This window comes from Vipera berus (genome assembly GCF_964194415.1).
Source record: "Vipera berus genome assembly, chromosome: 4".
Classification (NCBI taxonomy): Eukaryota; Metazoa; Chordata; class Lepidosauria; order Squamata; family Viperidae; genus Vipera; species Vipera berus.
Window position 1 is genome coordinate 5,812,960 of NC_138206.1, and position 22,447 is coordinate 5,835,406.

The following is a 22,447-nucleotide window of genomic DNA, read 5'->3' on the forward strand; positions in this document are numbered from 1 at the left end:
GCAACCTTTCCTTATATGTTTCAGCCTCCAGTCCCCTGATCATCTTTGTTGCTCTTCTCTGCGCTCTTTCTAGAGTCTCAACATCTTTTTTGCACCGTGGTGACCAAAACTGGATGCCGTGTTCCAAGTGTGGCCTTACCAAGGCCTTGTAAAGTGGTATTAACCCTTCACATGATCTTGATTCTGTCCCTCTGTTAATGCAGCCTAGAACTGGTTTTGGCTTTCTTGGCAGCTGCCGAAGATATAAAGGCAGATATTGAAACGATATCTTACCAAAGACTTCTGATAAACCAAACACTTTCTGATTGTAGACATCCGTCTTGTCCCAGATGAAGTAATAGGAGAGATCTGGAGCTGCAGCAAACCACTTTCGGAAGAGGCGTCCTTCAACTGCAACCATGAGGTGGACTTTCATAAGGTTGAAAGGTATGGTAGGATGCGTCAAGCTGATCCTCAGGACCGATTTGTAGCCAGATGTACGGCTGCTCAAGTAGCTTAGCTTGATTTTAGTCCCTGAAATTTTAATCTCTTCTTGTAAGGCCTGGAGGTTAAAAAAGAAAAAAGAAAGAAAAATCACGGCTGAAGAAGAACTACCAAATGAACCTTGGATGCCTTCCATGGGCAAACCAATATATGTATATATTTTATTCAAGCAGGCATTTTTGTCCTGGATTATTTGGGGTTTTGGTCTAGTTTGATCTGATGGGAATGACATGGCTGTTGGCAAATTGTGGGGTGCCTGGTGCTGGTTTCCTTGCAGATGTTTATTTACCCAATCTTCCCTGTCAATCAAGGAACTAACAAAAAGAAAACAACATTCCCACCAATGCTGACATGACAAGCTACTGTATATAAACAGGGAGAAAACCTCACTCCCTTCTAGCATCGGTGATGTTGCCTAGTTGGGTCATGAAACATCTGCAAGAAAACCACCCAGCTCAGAGACCCCCAAGGACCCCACAGTCCTCCTCCTCCACAAACTCCACTCCCTTCTAGCATGGTGATGTTGCCTAGTTGGGTCATGAAACATCTGCAAGGAAACCACCCAGCTCAGAGACCCCCAAGGACCCCATAGTCCTCCTCCTCCTCCTCCTCCTCCACAAACTCCACTCCCTTCTAGCATTGATGATGTTACCTAGTTGGGTCATGAAACGTCTGCAAGGAAACCACCCAGCTCAGAGAGCGCCAAGGACCCCACAGTCCTCCTCCTCCTCCTCCTCCTCCTCCACTCCCTTCTAGCATTGATGATGTTACCTAGTTGGGTCATGAAACGTCTGCAAGGAAACCACCCAGCTCAGAGAGCACCAAGGACCCCACAGTCCTCCTCCTCCTCCTCCTCCTCCTCCTCCTCCTCCTCTCTGGAAACCCCACTCCCTTCTAGCACTGATGATGTTACCTAGCTGGGTAATGAAACGTCTGCAAGAAAACCACCAAGATCAGAGGGCACCAAGGACCCCACCGTTCAACCCTGAGCTACAAATATTCTCTTTTATTAGAATCCAGCAAAAGAAAGGCCAAAATACCCCATGATCTATCTTCTATTTATCTTCCACAGACACCACCAAGCTCAGAGAGTACCAAGGACCCCACAGTCCTCCTCCTCCTCCTCCACAAACTCCACTCCCTTCTAGCACTGAGGATGTTACCCAGTTGAGTCATGAAACGTCTGCAAGAAAACAACCCAGCTCAGCGAGCACCAAGGACCCCACAGCCCTCCTCCTCCTCCTCTCCACAACCCCCTTCTCTCTTCTATCATGGATGACGTTACATAGTTGGGTCATGAAAGTTCTGCAAGAAACCCACTGAGCTCAGAGAGCATCAAGGACCCCTCATTTCAACGCTGAGCTACAGATATTCTCTTCTCTCATTGCCAGCAAATTTCTTTTCTGTCATCAGGTTATGAGACATTTCAATATGGCTTCTTTTGGCCATGATATCGCTTACTTTGTAGGTAATTTTCATCCCGGGATTGTGTAGATCCCACAGGTAGTCCTCAAATCACAACCACAATTGAGCCCCGTATTTATGTTGTGAGAAATTTGCAAATGGGAGTTTGGCTACAGTTTACGACCTTTCTTGCCGCCGTTGGTTGAATCACTGCAGTTGTTAAATGTATTTATTTATTTATTTTATTTATTTAGATTTATATACCGCCCTTTCCCGAAGGACTCAGGGCGGTTTACAGGGTGATTAAAAAACAAAGATACAAAAGTTAAAAGCAATTAAAAAAGATTAAATAAAACCCTGAGAGAAAATAAAAAACCCAGTTAAAATTAAAAATTAAAAAATTCTCAGCCTGGGCCAGAGAGCTCGAAGAGCCAGGTCTTCAGGTCCCGGCAGAATGAACGGAGGTCGGGGGCAGTCCTAAGCTCCGTGGGCAGCTGGTTCCAAAGGGCAGGCGCCCCCACTGAGAAGGCCCTACCCCTGGGTGTTACCCGCCGGCAATCTTTAACCGGCGGCACCCTGAGAAGACCCTCCCTGTGGGAGCGCACTGGACGAAGGGAGCTTGATGCTGGCAGCAGGTGTTCCCTCAGATACCCCGGACCCAAGCCATGTAGGGCTTTATAGGTCATCACCAGCACCTTGAATCTCACCCGGAGGGCAACCGGAAGCCAATGCAGCTCGCGGAGTAGAGGTGTTACATGGGAGTATCGGGAGACCCCCATCACGACTCGCGTGGCCGCATTCTGCACCAGCTGAAGCCTCCGGGTGGTCCTCAAGGGCAGCCCCATGTAGAGAGCGTTGCAGTAGTCTAAACGGGAGGTCACGAGCGCCTGAGTGACTGTGCGTAGGGCATCTCGGTCCAGATAGGGCCGTAACTGGCGCACCAGGCGAACCTGGGCAAAAGCCCCCCTGGTCACGGCTCCTATATGATCTTCAAAATTGAGCCGCGAATCCAGGAGGACGCCCAAGTTAGCAACCCCGGTTGTTAAGTGAATCCGGTTGCTTGTCACATGACACCCCCCCCGGGACGCTTCAACCGTCATAAATGAGAGCCATCAGTCAAGCCTCTGAATGTAAATGACGTGACCCACGGCAACGGTCGTAAGTGTGAAAAATGGTCCTAAGTCACTTTTTTCAGGGCCGTTGTAACTTGGTCACTAAACAAACCGTTGTAAGTGGAGGACTCACCTGTCTTTTGAGCAGAGGAGAGAAAAGACAGGTGCTGGTCCCTGAATTTGCCAAGGGTGGCCCACATCTGGAAAGGATCTTTGTAGTCCCGTCGTTCTTACCTGGATTTCCGGCACGATGGGGCCTCGCTCGGAACAGGAGCTGGCGAAGGCGGTCAGCGGAGTGGGGGAAACCATCGGGTTGGGCCGGGCAAAGTTGCTGAGGTCACAACTGGGGATGTCGTTTTCTTCGTGTCGCATGACAATGGTCTCCATGACGAAGAAGTGATTCCAGGGCAGCCAGAGCGTGTGATCCTGCGTGATGAAGGGTGCCCGTTCGAAACGCAGAACGACAGCTATCCCGCCATTCGTGACCAGATCGAAACTGTGGACAGAAATCCAGGATGGATTTGTTTTTTTAAAAATGAGGGAAGCAACACAAATGTAGATTCGCTACCAACGCTGGTAGAAGGGGAGCGTGTGGCAACATTTCCCATTTTAAAAAAAGAAGAAGAAAATGGAGCCACTTCTATTTTGGCCAATCGACTGGGTGGATTTGAATTCGAGCACTAATGCACCATAAAAAAAACACAACAACTATGTGTTAAGTCGTGGGCTCTTGGGAGCAGGAATGATGACACGAGGCTGAGTACAAGATAACACATCCTTAATTCTTGCTAGAACTGTACTGGAACTTGGACCGCAACCGGCCACAATATATAGTCTAGCCCCTAGGCGGCAGCCAATAGGTTTGAACCCACTCTTGCCGCCAGGGGCTAACCAATTGCAGGACCGGAGACAGCTTGTCCGGGTTGCTGGAGAGCTGTTAGCCTCTCCAGCAATGCACGTGGTGTAACACCACAAGCCCAATACATAACACTATGAAAAATATTTTCTGTTTTCTTTTACTCAGCAGTAAAAAGGAATGATGTTTTGTAAAGAAAATATCTTCCCAGACTGAAAGCTATAAACCGGTGTTTTTCAACCTTGGCCACTTTAAGATGTGTAGGCTTCAAGTCCCAGAATTCCCTAGCCAGCATACTGGAAGCTGGAATTCACCCATGCAGGCTGGGGAATTCTGGGAACTGAAGTCCACCCAAGCAGGCTGGGGAACTCTGGGAGTTGAAGTTTACCCACTTTGCCTGGGGAATTCTGGGAGGTGAAGTCCACCCATGCTGGCTGGGGAATTCTGGGAAATGAAATCCATGCATGCAGGCTGAGGAATTCTGGGGAGCTGAGATCCAAACATTCTGGCTGGGGAATTCTGGGAGTTGAAGTTTACCCACGTTGGCTGGGGAATTCTGGGAGTTGAAGTCCACCCATGCAGGCTGGGGAATTCTGGGAACTGAAGTCCACCCAAGCTGGCTGGGGAATTCTGGGAACTGAAGTCCACCCAAGCTGGCTGGGGAATTCTGGGAGCTGAAGTCCACACACCTTAAAAGTTGCTGAGGTTGAGAAATACTGCCCTAAATGGTTCACAATTAAAGCAACAGTGGAAACGGCGGTGTGTTTGTGTGTATGTAGGAAACAGACATAGGGGTCCTTATTAGCATGAAGGGAGAAATCGATAAAGGCGCCATTTTAGCTGGCAACTGCTAGGCCACATCCAGAGGCTGCATCTAAGGAGGCCGATGGTGAGAGAGGGACGTCTAATTTACGGTCCTGCAGACAGCAAATCCCTAACGGTGTGCTTAATTTATTTCTGTCCAGGAAATAAAAACAAAGCAAGTGAGCTGAGAGAGCTATCGATTCTGCAATTCAAGGAGGAACACGGTTGCTGGTTTTAATAGCCCACTTTCTGGCACTGCCAGCGAACTGAAAAAGCACTGAAGCCTCAAGGAAGACATTTTAAACAGTTAGTTAACATTTGGCAAAGTGGCAAGCAATTTCAGAGGCCAGGATGGAGAACTGAAGGGTGCCGTCCTCAACTTACGACCACAATTGAGCCCCAAAATTTCTGCCGCTAAGCGAGACAGTTGTTAAGTGACCGTTGACCCATTTTACGATGTCTCTCTCGCCACCGTTGTTAAGTGAATCGCTGCAGCTGTTTGAGTTAGTAACCTGATGGCTAGGTGAATCTAGCTTCCAGATTGACTTTGCTCATCAGCAGCTCGTAAAAAGGGATCATGTGACACACACCCCCGGGACACCGCGACCGTCGTAAGTATGAACCCAGTGGCTAAGCGTCCGAATTTTGATCACTTGCAACTGACCCAGCTGACCTCCGTCAAACAGAGTCAATGGGGGGAAGCCAGATTCGCTTAGCAACCGTGTGATTCACTTAACCAGGGGGGTGAAAAAGGTCATTAAAACTGGGCATAACAACCGCCTCACTTAGCAACGTAAATTCCCGTCCCGATTGCGGTCGTTCACTTGAGGACTATCTGTAATATTTGCAAAACTCTCCTCCGAAACGAATCTCGGTGCCTGAATCTGAGATAAGCTGAGATACGGTTCCTAGGATTGAGATGTTAGTTATTATCAACAACCACTTGACTCCAAGACATGAAGCACGGGCAATGAGCTTCTTTAGAAGTGGCAAGAAGTAATGAAATGTACTTCAGCTAGAGACGGTATAAAAAGAAAGCACACCGTTAAGAACAGGCGGTCAACTGTTTCACACCACTTCAGTCTAATTGACAATAAAATTTCTATATAAGCTGTTCTTATCTAGCACGGTCCAAGAGACCGAAGTCAATTCAAAGCTTAACAGACAAGTTTAAGACACCTCAGGTTGGGAAACTCAGATTTTATTAGTGAATTCTGGTCTGGAAACTTGATTATTATCAAGTTTAGTCAATTAATTCTCACCAGAGACTAGAGGGATAATTAAAAGAGTCCTTTTAATATATTAAAAGGGTCATTTCTACCGCCTGACAAAATGGATTATTCCGTTGAGACAACAATCCCCTTGACAAAAGAAGGAATGCTTTCCTGTAATTTGATCAGAATCCTTCAAGGTCCAGTTGTTTAAACACACACACCCACAAACACAAAGGCTGGTCTTTGCTGCTGTGGCTGTGCAGATGTTTCCAAAGAGTTGATGCAAAGCACATCTGTAACTAACAAATTTTTTTCCTTTTCTCTGAGATCTGGAGAATAACAGAGTTGGAAGGGACCTTGAAGGACTCCTAGTCATACTGCTTGCTCAAGAAGAAAATCTTATACCATTTCAAACAAATGACCTTGGAGGTCATTTAGTCCAACCCCCTGCTCATGCAGGAACCCCTATACCATTTCAGACAAATGGCTGTCCAGACTCTTCTTAAAAATCTCCAGTGATGGAGCATCCCCAACTTCTGGAGATAAACTGTTCCACTGATTAATTGTTCTAACTGTCAGGAAATTTCTCCTTAATTCTAGGTTGGTTCTCTCCTTGATTACTTTCCATCCATTGCTTCTTTTCCTGCCTTCAGGGGCTTTGGAGAAGAGCTTGACTCCCCATTCTCTGTGATAGCCCTCCTTCAAATATTGGAACACTGCTATCATGTCACCCATAGTACTTTTTTTTCCTTAATAAAAAAAGAAGAACTAGGGGTGACAAGATAGCAGTCTTTCAATATCTCAGGGGAGTCAATGCACCTGAAGGCAGGACAAGAAGCAACAGATGGAAACTAATCAAGGAGAGAAGCAACCTAGAACTAAGGAGAAACTTCCTGACAGTTAGAACAATTAACCAGTGGAATGACTTGCCTCCAGGAGTTGTGAATGCTCTAACGCTGGAAGATTTTAAGAAGAGACTGGACAGCCATTTGCCTGAACTGGTATAGGGTTTCCTGCCTGAGCAGGGGGTTGGACTAGATGACCTTCAACGTCCCTTCCAATTCTGTTATTCTTTTATTCAGTTATTAAACCAGACATACCCAATTCCAGCAACCGTTCTTTATATGTTTTAGCCTTCACTCCCCTGATCATCTTTGTTGCTCTTCTCTGTACTCTTTCTATAGAGTCTCAACATCTTTTTTACATCGTGGTGACCGATACTAGATGACGTATTCCAAGTGTGGCCTTACCAAGGCATTGTAAAGTGGTATTAACACTTCACGTGATCTTGATTCTATCCCTCTGTTAATGTAGCCTAGCACTGCGTTGGCTTTTTTGGCGGCTGCAGCACACGGCTGGCTCCTATTTAAGGGATTGCCCACTAGGACTCCCAGATCCCAGAGACAGAATCTCAATACCAATGGAAAAGTCCCAGATGCAGCATAACTGGATGGGTGAATCTGTTGCTTCCCTTCCAGAATCGTCTAAGCTGGCTCAGCCAACTGACTTTCAGCTGCTCCTTTCTTACTACCCAACTCTTACAAACGTGCAGGTTCAAATGTGCTTTCAGTGGGATTAATTAATACAAAACAAACCAGCATTCCATAATAATGTGCTACATGCCCACTGGAGAAATCCTATCATTCCGGCTGTTAAGAGTTGACTGTGACTTGCTAGTGCATAATCCATGCGCCAAATGCTTATCACCGACATTGCCTTTTTACCCATAAGCTCCGATGCTGACAAGGAGACCCCAACTGTTATAGCCTTTAGTCTTAGTCTAGCTGGTTATATTAGGGCAGTTATATTATGTAGGAATGCTAGACATAATTGGAACTTTCTCAAAAGTATTTTGAGTAACCATTTTCTGCCCTATAAAACTTCCCATTGTTAAGAATAGAATAGAATAGAATAGAATAGAATAGAATAGAATAGAATAGAATAGAATAGAATAGAATAGAATAGAATAGAATAGAATAGAATTTAGAATTATAGGAATAGAATAGAATAGAATAGAATAGAATAGAATAGAATAGAATAGAATAGAATAGAATAGAATAATACAGATGGAAGGGATCTTGGAGGTCTTCTAGTCCAACCCCTTGCTCAGGCAGGAAACCCTATACCATTTCAGACAAATCGTTGTCCAATCTCTTCTTAAAAACTTCCAATGTTGGAGAACTCACAAGTTCTGGAGGCAGGTTGTTCCACTGATTAATTGTCCTGGCTGTCAGGAAATTTCTCCTTAGTTCCAGGTTGCTTCTCCCCTTGATTAGTTTCCATCCGTTGCATCTTGTCCTGCCTTCGGGCGCTTTGGAGAATAGCTTGATTCCCTCTTCTTTGGGGCAGCCCCTGAGATATTGGAAGACTGCTATCCTGTCACCCCTCGTCCTCCTCTTCATTAAACTAGGCATACCCAGTTCCAGCAACTGTTCTTTATATGTTTTAGCCTCCAGTCCCCTGATCCTCTTTGTTGCTCTTCTCTGCACTCTTTCTAGACCCTCAACCTCTTTTTTACATTGTGGTGACCAAAAAGTGGATGCAGGATTCCAAGGGGCGGCCTTACCAAGGCATTATTTATCTGGTATTTATCCAAATGCGGAAGCCAATGTTGACTTCCGGCCACTCAAGAAAAGGGCTTCAAACATACCTGCCATCTTGTCTGCTGATGCTGTAGCCAAAAAGGGGGTTGTTGACAAAGCTGATGTTCACACCAACCAGAGGGGTTCCATCTGCTGTCATCACCTGCCCGCGAATGACACAAGGGTGCCTACAAGAAAATTAAAAAAACACACAACAACAACCAAGTTGAAAGGAGTGAAACAAAGGAGAAGACTTTGCAAGTGACGAACAGGGACTCATGACGCTGGGCCAGGATGGATTCACCATGGACTCTTCTTCCTTTTGGCCCCTCTAACGTCATCATTTTAATTTTCCAGGTAGGGATCAGACAGTCTCTTGCCTGTAATCCTAAAACAACTGTTACAAGACCAATGTAACTGCAGCAGCATAAACTGCCCTTAGATATTGGACTTCACATCTCTCTCCACATGCATGCTAGTCGTTTCCAACTCTAGGGGCCGGTGCTCATCTCCGTTTCAAAGCCGAAGAGCCAGCGCTTGTCCGAGGATGTCTCCGTGGTCATGTGGCCGGCATGACTAGACGCCAAAGGCACACGGAATGCTGTTACCTTCCCACCGTAGTGGTCCCTATTTTTCTACTTGCATTTTTACGTGCTTTCGAACTGCTAGGTTGGCAGAAGCTGGGACGCGTAACGGGCGCTCACTCTGCTACGCGGCACTCGGGATTCAACCCGCCAAACTGCCGACCTTCTGATCAACAAGCTCAGCGTCCTAACCCACTGAGCCACCGCGTCCCTACCATACGATATATATGTATAGCAAAAAAAGAGAAAAAAAGAATAAAAGAGAGAAGAAACGTATCTAGGATAAAGTTGAGTCTAAAATGACTGAACGCTGAACTGAAGGAAGACAGGAAGGAAAGAAATAAGAAAAGGAAAGGGATAATGGATGGATGGAAGAAAAAGCCTGATAGAAAAGACGAAGGAAAGAAGGAAAGAGGAAGGGAGGGAAGGAAGGAGTGGAATGACGGAAGGAGAAAAAAGGTAGGAAGGAGGGAGGGAAGGAAGGAAGAAAATGGAAAAGAAAGAAGAAAGGGAGAGGACGATTTGCTTAACCGCCCCGTGATTCATTTAATAACCGTGTTGACTGGCTTAACAACTGTGGCAAGAAAGGTCGTAAAACAGGGCAAAGTTCACTTAACAACTGCCTTGTCAGCACTGAAATTTTGGATTCGGTTAGGGTTGTAAGCTGAGAACTTATCTGAAGTTCATTCTCTCTACATATGCAATGTTCAATTCCTTAAAATTAGGAAATGCAGTCTGCAGGACCAGCTCCTAAGTGATGTAAACAGCAGAATAAAAAGGGGCTGTGTTCTAATCCAGCATATATCACACACGCAAAATTGGAATGTCCTCAGTTTCTGGATTTTAATGTGCAGATAAGACTGCTTTTATGGGGAAATGTTTAAATCTGGCCTCTCTCTCTCTCTCTCTCTCCCTCTCTCTCCTTTCTCTCTCTCTTCCTCCCCTCTCTCTCTTTTCTCTCTCTCTGTCTCCTCTTTCTCTCTCTCTCTCTCTCTCTCTCTCTCTCTCTCTCTCTCTCCCCCCCTCCCTCTCTCTCTCTCCCTCCGTCTCTCTCTCTCTCTCTCTCTCTCTCTCTCTCTCAAACTGCCTCCAGCCGTACTTCCTTTGATTTGGGTGCATTTGAGAACCTGACAATTGTTGCCAGATGTGTTGAAATACTTCTGTTATTAGGGGAAATCAAAGGCATTAAATCCAAGGCACAAAGGTCTTTGCGCTCTTAAATGCCAAAATTAAAGATTACTGCAGCACTTCCTTTGTTTCAGTCTATCAAGAGAGCGTGAATAACAGAATAGCGGAGTTGGAAGGGACCTGGGAGGTCATCTAGTCCAGGGCTTTTCAACCAGTGGTACGGGTACCACCTGTGGTACATGGGCACCTGGCAGGTGGTACGCGGCCATCCTAGAAAAGTGGTAGTGGGGGAGGGGAATGAGCTGAACCGGTGGCAGCACCGCCCAAGCCTGAGCAAGAGACGGCGGGAGCTGCAGGGCTGTCAGGGCTCAGCGGAAGCGCCAGGATCAGCGCTTCTTCGGGGCTGTCAGGGCTCAGCGAAAGTGCCAGGATCAGCGCCAGGCTCCAGCTGGAGCTCGGCGCTGATCCTGGCGCTTCTGAGCCCAGAAGAAGCACCGATCAGCTGGAATGTTGCAGCATCTCCAGGGTCTTGTGACTTACATTCAGATGCTTGGCAACTGATTCATATTTATGACGGTCCCAGGGTCATGTGAAGGGACCAAAACCTGCTGCAACCAGCCAGCAGACGGGGAGAATAAAAACCAAACACCCCCACCCCACCCCTGCTGCCAATCCTCAACAGAAATGCTCACAACAATGAAAACCTCGGAGAGGAGGAAGAGCGCTGCCGGGCGGGCGGGCAGGTGTCTTGCTCGGCTGTGGCTTGGGGGGCACTTTTTTCAGTGCCATTGTAAATTCGAAAAGTCACTAAGCGAACTGTTGTAAATCGAGGACTACCTGTACTTCACTTTTTTTTTTTTGGTCATCAAGCTTTTGACACCTTGCTAGGCGACTGGTGGTACTCGGAAGTTGCCATATCCTAAAAGTGGTACAATGGGTGAAAAGGTTGAAAAGCCCTGTTCTACTCCAGCCCCCTGCTCACGCAGGAAACACCATTTCAGACAAATGGTTGTCCAATCTCTTCTTAAAAACCTCCAGGCAACCGTTCTTCGTACGCTTTAGCCTCCAGGCTTTGTAATCATCTTAGTTGCTCTTCTCTGAATTTTTTTTCCCAAAGTCTCACCATCTTTGTTATAACGTGGTGACCCAAACTGGATGCAAGTATTCCAAGTGGGGCCTGACTAAGAACTGTTAAGTTCTTAAGGACTTAACAACTGTCTTGCTTAGCAACGGAAATTTTGGGCCCAGCTGTGGTCTTAAGCCAAGGAATCCCTGTAGCACGTTGTTATCTATGCAGGAAAGATGGCAACAGGAAGCCATCTGCATTTCAAAGTGGGCAAATTGAGTTTATCGTCTCATTCTCAGCTCCGAGTAGACTACCCCGACCTAAACTTGGGTTTGAAAGAATCCTGGGATAGCCCAGAGCTATCTGCACTTGGTTGAAGGGAGGGAAGAAGGATGAAAAATTATGAAGCAATTAAGTTCTCCTCTTTGTCTTTCATTTCTCCTCCCAAGTGATTAAATTTTCCCCTTTTGGGGAAATCAATTAACACTGTGCCTTCTCAACATATGGTCCCTCTTAGGTCAACCTGTCCTTTCCAGAGGCAAAATTGTCTACCGACAATGCACTGAACCACACAGGAACGTGGTTAATGTTAATTTAGTCAGCCGTTTCCTTCATAAGACCTTGGTCTAAATGCAATTATGTTCCTCAAAATGGTGCTGCAAAAAAACCTTCCTCAGGTCTGTCCAGGATCATTTTCTTGAAATATAATTTCAATATATGAATATAAAATATTAAAACTAAGATCCTTCTAGTCCTGCCAATAAGAAATTAAGATCAGGCAATTTAGCACATCCACTGATTTAGTTTCTTGGGAGAGAAAGCCTAGCCATTTATCGAATCAGGAATGACGTACGAATTTGTCTTGCCTTTTCAAGTTATTTTGGAAATTATTTCGATTGTTCTCACTCTGCAAATATATATTCCCCATTTTTAATCACAGCCTCCCTTTTTTCCTCACATCTTTTTTAATTAAAAAAAAATACCTATGGGGATTTCTTAATATTTGATAGCTCACTGGTTCTTTTCTTTTTTTTCTTTTTAAATGTAGATAATTTAGCTATACAGTAATTTTAAACTGTCATATTACCAAGCAAGGCATAATTCACAAGGAGATTAAATGAATGCCACTACTTTTCCCTGGGGTGAAATAGAAAGTCTCGTGGCAAGTAAAACGTACGTTGAATTCACCGGCCACAATCACGGAAGATGAAACGTCCCAGGCTCTACAATCTGCTTTGTGCAATCAATGAAAAATTTAAATGAATTTTCAGGCTAGGAAATGAAAAAGAAAAGAATAGCTGATGCATAATTCTTTCTGTTATAAAGGAGAATAGAATAGAATAGAATAGAATAGAATAGAATAGAATAGAATAGAATAGAATAGAATAGAATAGAATAGAATAGAATAGCAAAGTTGGAAGGGACCTTGAAGGTCTTCTAGTCCAACCCCCAGCTTCAGGCAGGAAACCCTATCCCATTTCACACAAATGGTTGTGCAGTCTCTTCTTAAAAGCTTCCAGTGTTGGAGCACCCACAACTTCTGGAGGCAAGTTGTTCCACTGATTAATTGTTTTCACTGACAGGAAATTCCTCCTTATTTCTAGGTTGCTTCTCTCCTTGGTTAGTTTCCATCCGTTGCTTCTTGTCCTGCTCTCAGGTGTTCTGGAGAAGCAACTGCTTAAATTTTAATTCTTAATTAAGCAGGTCTATAAAGGCAGTCCTCATTTAATAACCGGTCACTTAGTGACCGGTCAAAGTTACGACAGACCCCCCCCACCCCAAAAGGTATTTGTTATTGGGATTCAAAGTTTTGGTAACATGCAGTCATGTGGTCATATTTTGGGTGCTCAGTAAGTGACCCCCATTTACAACGCTTTGCAGCATCGTATGATCACACGACCATGAGTTATGACATTTTTCCCCCCTGGAAAACATCTGGCAAAAAAACACCCATTGCAAACAACAAGTTTGCTTAACCACCACAATGCCACTATCCCAGGGGTCAGCAACCTGAAACAGTGAAAGAGCCACTCGGAACCGGTTCCCTCACAAAAGGAAAAACTGGGAGCCGCAAAAAAATGTGTGCGCATGCGCGTACATGCGCGCATGCGCAGAACAGGGTTTGACTGAAGAGTGGAGCCGAGATATGCACCTACCCTGCGTATTTGAACTGATTGGTTGAACTTTTTTAATCACACTTTTTTTTTTTTGGACTGCACATGGCAGAGGACTGGGAGCCGCAGGAGACGGCTGAAAGAGCCGCATGCGGCTCCGGAGCCACGGGTTGCAGACCTGTGCACTATCCACATTATGGGCCAGTTTTGATGGAAACAGAAAGTAAACACGGGGTTTCTGCCAAAAGGCGTCATAAATTGTGGTCAAATGACTGTGGGATCCTGGCAAACAGCTGCAAATGAAAGCTGGTTGCTGAGCACCAAAGATGCAGTCATGTGTCCGTGTGTTGATACGGCCGTCAGAACTCTGAATCCACGTCAGCAGTACCTTTTTGGGAGGGTACTTTTTGGGAGGGTACACAGCTGGCTCAGGAATTCTGGGAGTTGAAGTCCACGAGTCATAAAAAAGCCAAGGTTGCTGACCCCTGAATTAGGGATATTCAGAAGGTGGAGGAAGATTCAAGAGAGTGAAGACAAGGTCTTGAGAATCAAAATCCTACTTCCTTTGAACAAAGTAGAGGTGGCCCTTGACTTACGACCACAACGAAACCCAAAATTTCTGTTGCTAAGTGAGACCGTAGTTAAGTGAGTTCTGCCCCATTTGACGACCTTTCTCGCCACAGTTGTTAAGTCAAATTGCTGCAAGCTGTTAAGTTAGTCACATGGTTGTTAAAGTGAGTCTGGCCTCCAGCTTGACTTTGCTTGTCAGAGGGTCGTAAACAGGGAACAAATGATCCCAGGACACTGCAGCCGTCATAAATGTGAGTCAGTTGCCAAGCATCTAAAAGGGATGCTCCGACGGTTAGGGTTAAGGTTTAGGGTTAGGGTTAGGCGTCATCAGCCCCTTTTTGCAGAGCCATCATAAATTTGAACGGTCACTAAACGATCTGTTATAAGTCGAGGACTACATTAAAAAAGATGGGGGTCTCAATTGCCTAAACATCATTTTGACTATCTCTGAACACCCCCCACCCCCGCCCCAACAGATGCTCCTGTTTTAAACATCTCGGGGGGGGGGGGAGGGAAACAACCCAATCAAAAAAAATTTTTTTTTTGCTATCTAAGTTTTTTCCTCTTCCTTTCCAATTTCTCTGGCAATTTATCCACTGGCTTCAGATCTGAAAGAGACTGTTCCCCGTTACGGTGTTTAGCTGCATTACAGACCAAACTTCACCAAGATAAAAAAGAAAAGAAAATACAGTTACAAGGATTGGCCCAAATGCTTCCCAACCAGCAATTTTTCTTTTTAATTCTCAAGGGCAACACAAGAATTTAAGAGGCATTTAAAAAAAAAAAACCAACCAACCAACCCCAACCCCTAGGGATGCTAAAGATTTACAAAGTGCTCATCCAGTAGGAAAGCTCTATTCATCGGTGTATCTTGCAAAAAAATATTTTTGACAAGGGCCTAGCTTAGGCCAGAGATAAAGAAGGGGTCTGGGAGAGAAAACGAAATAAAAAGGGGTCTGCAGAAAACCCCATCCAGGCAAAGGAGCACCAAAAATTGAGACCTGGTTGAAGACGGGGATGAAAAATCAGTTGTCTGTGATGTGCGGGGGAAAACAAGGCACAGAACATACAACCATAGGGCAGGAAGGGACCTTGAAGGTCTTCTAGCCAAACCCCCTGCTCAAGGCTGGAGTCCTTGTACCCTCCCAGTCAAATGGCTGTCCAGTCTACTTTTGAAATTAACGCCAAGGTTAGTAATCCAGAGATCTCCAACCTTGGCAACTTTAAGACTTGTGGACTTCAACTGCCAGGATTCCTCAGCCAGCCATGCTGAGGGGAAAGGGAGAGTTTCCAAGCTGAGCCATGCTGGCTCAGGAATTCTGGGAGTTGAAGTCCATAAGTCATGAAGGGGCCATAGTTCCCCCATGCTGGCTCAGGAATTCTGGGAGTTGGTCCACGAGTCATGAAGGGGCCATAGTTCCCCCATGCTGGCTGAGGAATTCTGGGAGTTGAAGTCCACAAGTCATGAAGGGGCCATAGTTCCCCCATGCTGACTGAAGAATTCTGGGAGTTGATGTCCACAAGTCATGAAGGGGCCATAGTTCCCCCATGCTGGCTCAGGAATTCTGGGAGTTGAAGTCCACAAGTCATGAAGGGGCCATAGTTCCCCCATGCTGACTGAAGAATTCTGGGAGTTGAAGTCCACAAGTCATGAAGGGGCCATAGTTCCCCCATGCTGACTGAAGAATTCTGGGAGTTGAAGTCCACAAGTCTTAAAAGTTACCGAGGTTGGAGACTCTTGCCCTGATCAACAAAATACCAACTTAGACAAACAAGCTAATGGTAAACAACAGCCCAAACAAGAAGCCTCCAAGCCCACTCCCACCAATACCGACAGGGCAAGAATATAAAATGAGAGCAACCCCCCCTTACTAACACTGATGATGTTACCTAGTTTGGTAATGAAATGTCGGCAAAACCAAGCACGGAGAGCGCCAAGCAGCCCAGGGGTTTATTGTATATATAGCTGAATTTCTGACAATAGACCAAGCATTTTAGAAACAGGACTGATTCCATTGGAGGGATCTGAAACGGGAAGGGTCAGAAAAAGACCAGAGGATTTCTTTGACCACTTGACCAGGGCATGTCCCCTTTCGATGTGTGTTCTGACTACCCTGGATGCCCCGATTGCAGCTGATTGAATATCCTAACTTGATTTTATGTATATGGTTTTCCTTTTCAGTGCTTTAGACAAGAGGCTAGAAGGGGAGCTCATCAAATTTGCCGACGGCACCAACCTGGCAGGAATAGCCAACAATGCTAGGAGTACAGCCTCAGGATCCTGAAGGATCTGGACAGACATGAACACTGGGCCCTATCAAACAAAATGAAATTCAATGGCGGAAAAAGTCAGGTTCTACATTTAGGCAAGAAAAACCTAAAAACCTGCACAGGTGCAGAATAGGTGGTAGCTGGCTCAATATACTTAACTGTGAGAGGGATCTCGGAGTCCTAGTGGACAATCCCTTAAATAGGAGCCAGCCGTGTGCGGCAGCTGCCAAAAAAGCCAACACGGTGCTAGGCTGCATTAACAGAGGGATAGAATCAAGATCAAGTGAAGTACTAATACCACTTTACAATGCCTTGGTAAGGCCACACTTGGAATGCTGCATCCAGTTTTGGTCACCACGACGTAAAAAAGATGTTGGGACTCTAGAAAGAGTACAGAGAAGAGCAACAAAGATGATCAGGGGACTGGAGGCTAAAACATATAAGGGACGGTTGCTGGAATTGGGAATGTCTAGTAGTTTAATAAAGAGAAGGACCAGGGGTGACATGATAGCAGTCTTCCAGTGTTTGAGAGCCTGCCCCAAAGAAGAGGGAGTCAAGCTATTCTCCAAAGCGCCTGAAGGCAGGACAAGAAGCAATGAATGGAAACTCATCAAGGAGAGAAGCAACCTAGAAATAAGGAGAAATTTCCTGGCAGTGAGAACAATTAATCAGTGGAACAACCTGCCTCCAGAAGCGGTGAATGCTCCAACACTGGAAGTTTTTAAGAAGAGACTGGACAGCCATTTGTCTGAAATGGTATAGGGCAGTGATGGCAAACCTTTTAGAGACCGAGTGCCCAAACTGCAACCCAAAATCCACTTATGTATCGTTGGGTGCACCGGGTGGGCGTGGCCCATTGTGTGGGTGTGGCCCATTGCGTGGGCGCGGCTGCAGTGGTAACGGCAGACTGGGTGGGACTAAAAAGTTCAATCAATTCCAACTTTGCGAGATCTTTTTTTTTCCTGGCGAGAAGTTGAAATTGATTGATTGAACCTTTTTTTTTTTTTGCACATGGCGGCAGAGGCCTAAAGTGAAAAGGTTGTATAAAATCCAGCTGACTGGGGCGATGGCGCGCGTGCCCACAGAGAGGGCTCTGCGTGCCAGGTGTGGCACGTGTGCCATAGGTTCGCCAGGACAGGTATAGGGTTTCCTGCCTGAGCAGGGGGGTTGGCTAGAAGACCTCCAGGGTCCCTTCCAACTCTGTTATTCTGTTAAGTCTCTTGGTTTGGAGGTCTCGATATTCTGTTGTTTTCCTATATGTGGGTATGTGCATAATTCTCTGTTTATTTATTTATGTCATATTGATGTAGTGTATATCAGAAGTGGTGACCCTTTGAGAGCTGAAGGCAACAAAATTTCATTTTAACCTATGCTGATTTGTGTACATTCAAAGTGACAATAAAGTTATTATTCTATTCCAGGCATGTGAAACACAAGGCCCGGAGGCCAGATCCGGCCCGCGAAGTGGTTTCATGTGGCCCGTGAAGCCATCCTGGAAACAGTGAGGGAACGGCCCCCACTGCCTTGGCCCTGGCCCAGAGACCCTCCTTCTGCCAGAGACCCTCAGATCTGTCCCACTCCTGCCCAGGCCCCCATAGGCACCCTTGATGTGAAGGATGTAGAGCTGGCCACGCCCACCCAGTAGGCCATACGCACTCTAGCCACGCCCACCCAGTAGGCCATGCCTACCCTGGCCATACCCACCCAGCCCCCTGAGGGCAACCGCAATGCTGATGCGGCCCTCAGTGAAATTGAGTTTGACACCCCTGTTCTATTCCGTTCTGTTCCATTCTATTCTTAATCCATTCTCTATTCCATCCCATTCCAAAGGACCTTGGTTTGATGAGGTCTGCTCCAAGCTTCCTCGAGTTAAAAAGGGATCAAACCCAGCGGAGTCAACTTTTTGGGCGAAGACATTTTAAGTAAAACAAGCAGTCTCCTGGCTCTTGTCCAGCCAGAGGTGATCTCTAGTTGTGTCGGAATTCAATTAGGCAGAAAATAATACCGCAGGGGAAAATAGAGATTCCTCGGGAAGCCATAAAGCAGACAAAGTTGCAAGCTTGCTGCATTTTTTGGCAGAAAGCATGCAGAAGAGCAGCTTCCCCAAGTAGCAGCTGGAGGAAGACGTTGACGTGTTGTTTAAAGCACTAAGGAACGTGTGAAGTTTTTAAGCACTTGGCTTTTATACCACTCCTTTAATGATGGGACTTCAGCAAAGGATCGTTTTTGCAATACAGGTTAAGTCCTCAACTTACAACAGCTTGTTTAGTGACTGTTCAGTTACCACAGCACTAAAAAAAATGGATTTATAACCATTTTTCAAAAAAGGGACGCGGTGGCTCAGTGGGTTAGGACGCTGAGCTTGTCGATCAGAAGGTCGGCAGTTTGGTGGGTCGAATCCCGAGTGCCACGTAACAAGAGTGAGTGCCTGTTACTCGTCCCAGCTTCTGCCAACCTAGCAGTTCGAAAGCACGTAAAAATGCAAGTAGAAAAATAGGGACCACTCCGGTGGGAAGGTAACAGCATTCCGTGCGCCTTTGGTGTCTAGTCATGCCGGCCACATGACCACGGAGACGTCCTCGGACAAGCGCTGGCTCTTTGGCTTTGAAACGGAGATGAGCACCGGCCCCTAGCGTTGGAAACGACTAGCACGCATGTGCCGCTGAAACTTTACCTTTACCCATTTTTCACATTTACAACCATTGCATCCCCATGGCCACGTGATCAAAATTCGGACGCTCGGCAACTGACTCATATTTACGACGGTTGCCAAGTCTTGGGGTCATGTGATCGCCTCTGGCGGCCTTCGGACAAGCAGAGTCAATGGGGAACGCCAGCTTCACTTAACAACCGTGCTATTACCTTCGACAGTTGCAGTGAATCACTTAACAACTGCAGCAAGAAGGGTCGTAAACTGGGGCAAAACTCACTTAAACAACTCTCTCGCTTAGCAACAGAAATTTTGGGCTCCATTGTGGTCATAATACAAGGACTACCTGCACATTCTAAAATACACTGGAATTAGTAGCTGGAGACCTCAAGTGGGTCTTCCCTCCTTCCCTCCTGGTCCTCTTGTGGATCTGCTTCAAGACTTCATATATTTATTTTAATAAATGCGTATGGGTGGGATGGTTTCCCCCCTACATATATTTATTTTAATAAATTAATGCATATGGGTGAGGTGGTTCCCCCCCATATATTTATTTTAATAAATTAATGCATATGGGTGGGATGGTTCCCCCCCCATATATTTATTTTAATAAATTAATACATATGGGTGGGGTGGGTCTTTTCTCTTCCTATTTTGATTTTAATAAATTAATGCATATGGGTGGGGTGGTTCCCCCCCTTCATATATTTATTTTAATACATTAATGCATATGGGTGGGGTGGTTCCCCCCCCCCACGTCTTACTGATAAAAATAATCGACATGTTAACAGTCATTTTATAACTATTACAGAAGGAGAGCCAACTGTTTGATGACTTCCATGTGTGAAACGGAATCGAAAGACCGAAAGTGCTTTCTCATCGCCTCCAAAAGGACTTCACAGCAACTGTTTGACCCCCTTGGGCCCATTGTGATGTCTCCTTCCTTCAAAACCACAATGTCCTCATCCGTTTTTAAAGATGTGAGGGGAGAGGGACTTAGAAATCCTAATGGACAACTATTTAAGCATGAGCCAGCAGTGTGTTGCAGCTGCTCAAACAGTGTAAGTGATCCAACAGCTTTGCTTTGCGTACAAATCCTGCTATGGACCGTCTTGCATTAAGAGGTCAAGAGCAAAGCAGCAGGGTGGGGGGACAAAAGGCACTTCTATTTTATTTGAATTTATGTATTTCATTTGCCCAGAAAGTGGCTTCCTAAGTGGGCTGACAAGGCACCTGAATGTTGTGTATGTATGACAGAGAGAGAGTGAGACAGAGGCAGGGGGGGAGGGGAGAGAGAGAGAGAGAGAGAGAGAGAGAGAGAGAGAGAGAGAGAGAGAGAGAGAGAGAGAGAGAGAGAGAGAGAGAGAGAGAGAGAGAGAGAGAGAGAGAGAGAGCGATACAAGAGAGAGAGGGAAAGCAACACAACATACAGAGAGAGAAACAGGGAAATACACACACAGAGGGAGAAAGAAAGAGAGACAGAGAGAAAGACAGAAAGACAGTGAGAAAGGAGAATGAGAAAGTGAGGGAGAAAGAGAGATAGAGAGAGAATAAAATGGACATCCATAAATTCTCTCTAGGGCCAGTAAAAAGTCCTCATCTTTTCTAAAACAGTAATTTCATATTTAAATTAATTGAAATGCCTTCCCAAGAGGTATTATTTAAACACTTTTGTGGTGGTCATAGAGTAGGGTTAGATGGAGGGTCCACCTTAAAATAAGCCTCCATGTTGACACAACCGTTGAGTCCAATTCCACCGGCAAGCAAAGGATGTTTTTCCTGCATCCTTTGATGAGCTGCTACCAACAGCTCTTGTGCTACTTGACCATCCCTTGATTGATTTGCTGGCTAGTTAATTCTCCTTCTCTGCTCTGTTACCTTCCAAGCATTTTGAAACTGTCTGTCATCAGAAGCTCCGGCACGACTCTAAATGATACTGGAGAACTCTTTTCTTCGCCTCTGGAGCAAGAAAGGGTCACGAAGGGCAAAAGGCTTGATTGATTATATGCCATCAACTTGTGGTGGACGCTTAGCTACCACACAGAGCTATTGTCTTCATGATGATGTCCCTAACTTGGCCATTCTGCTCTTCCAGCAGAGCATTCACTGCTAATTTGAGACCTATCCATCTTGATGCTGCTCACCCTGTTCTTCTCTTTGGTTCTACCTTTCCCAGTATTCGTAATGGGCAGAAGGGACAACTACAGTCTTTCTCGACTTACTGTGTTTCTCCAAAAATAAGACTGGGTCTTTTTTTTTTTTTGGCCTCCCAAAGAAGCACCAGGTCTTAATTTCAGGGTAGGCCTTACCTCACTTCCGGCACCCATAGCCCCACCTTAACCGGTCCACTTCTTCTGGGGCTGAAGTTCTGCAGCTGCATTCGGGCCTGCATTTTGCAGTCGGGCCTTTCCAGAAGGCCTAAGCAGCCGAGTACCGAGATATGGATTCAATCTATAGCTTGATGCTCGGCTGCTGAAGTCTTGCAGAACCAAGCTGGGGATTGAATCTATAGCTCGCTTCTTGGCTGCCCAGGCCTTCCGGAAAGCCCCGTGACTGAGAAATGCAGGCCTGGCTACAGAAGAGGCCTTAGACGTGGGCCTGCAAGGAAAGGCCTGGCTGCAAGGTAAGTGGGTGTGGGGTGGGTGGGGCAGCTCCACACCCCCTACCCTCGCCCTAGCTTGATTTTTAGGTGTGTGCCTCACCCCAAAACTAGGGCTTATTTTGGGGGTATGGCTTACATTAGGCCCACCCCCCAAAATCAAGCTAGGGCGTATTGTTGGTGTAGGCCTTACTTTCAGGGGAAACACAGTACAACAGTTCGCTTAGTGACCGTTCGGAGTTAGAACAGCACAAAAAGAAGTGACTCATGACCGTCTTTCGTTCTTACGACCGTTGCTTCGTACTTATCCCCCATGCTCATGTGATCAAAATTCAGATGCAGCTGACACGTATTTATGACCGTCGCAGTGTCCCAGGGGTCACGTGATCCCCTTTTGTGACCTTCTGACGAGCAAAGTCGACGGGGGAAGCCAGATTCCCTTTAACAACCATGTGACTCACTTAACGACTGCAGGGATTCACTTCACAGCCATGGCGAGAAAGGTGGGAAAAAATGGGGCTAAACTCACTCAACAAAATGTCTCACTTAGCAACAGAAACCCTGGGCTCAATTGTGGTCCTATGTTGAGGACTTACCTGTCTTGGGGTCAAAGAAATATAAGCCCAGGGCAGAAGGGCATAACCGGAGTAAGCCTTAGAGTTCTTGTGAAGAGGAAAGGAAAGAGGAAAGACTTTCTAGATTCCGTTATCGCAACCTTGTAATGAAAGTAGCACAAACAGTCCTTGACTTAAGACCAAACTGAGCCCCAAATCTCCACTACTAAGCGAGACAGCTGTTAAATGAATTTTGCCCCATTTTACGACCTTCTCTTGCCACCATTGTTAAGTGACTCGCTGCAGTTGTTCAGTTAGTGACACGGTTGTGACATGAATCTGGCTTCCCCCGTTGACTGCTTGGCAGAAGGGCGCCAAAGGGGATCACGTGACCTTGGACACTGCAACCGTCACAAGTACGTGCCAGTTGCCAAGCCTCTGAATTTTGATCCGGTG

General features: G+C 46.0%; 1 protein-coding gene across 1 annotated transcript in view; it reads right to left on the minus strand.

Moving 5' to 3' along the window:
- Positions 1–22,447, minus strand: part of TENM4 (teneurin transmembrane protein 4) — a 315,526-nt gene that overhangs the window by 38,194 nt on the left and 254,885 nt on the right. The window contains exons 16-18 of the mRNA XM_081327781.1: positions 8,524–8,643; positions 3,234–3,495; positions 274–541 (exon numbers count right to left, since the gene is read on the minus strand). Of these exons, the coding sequence (XP_081183907.1) occupies positions 274–541; positions 3,234–3,495; positions 8,524–8,643 (650 nt within the window). The remainder of the gene's footprint in view (positions 1–273; positions 542–3,233; positions 3,496–8,523; positions 8,644–22,447) is intronic.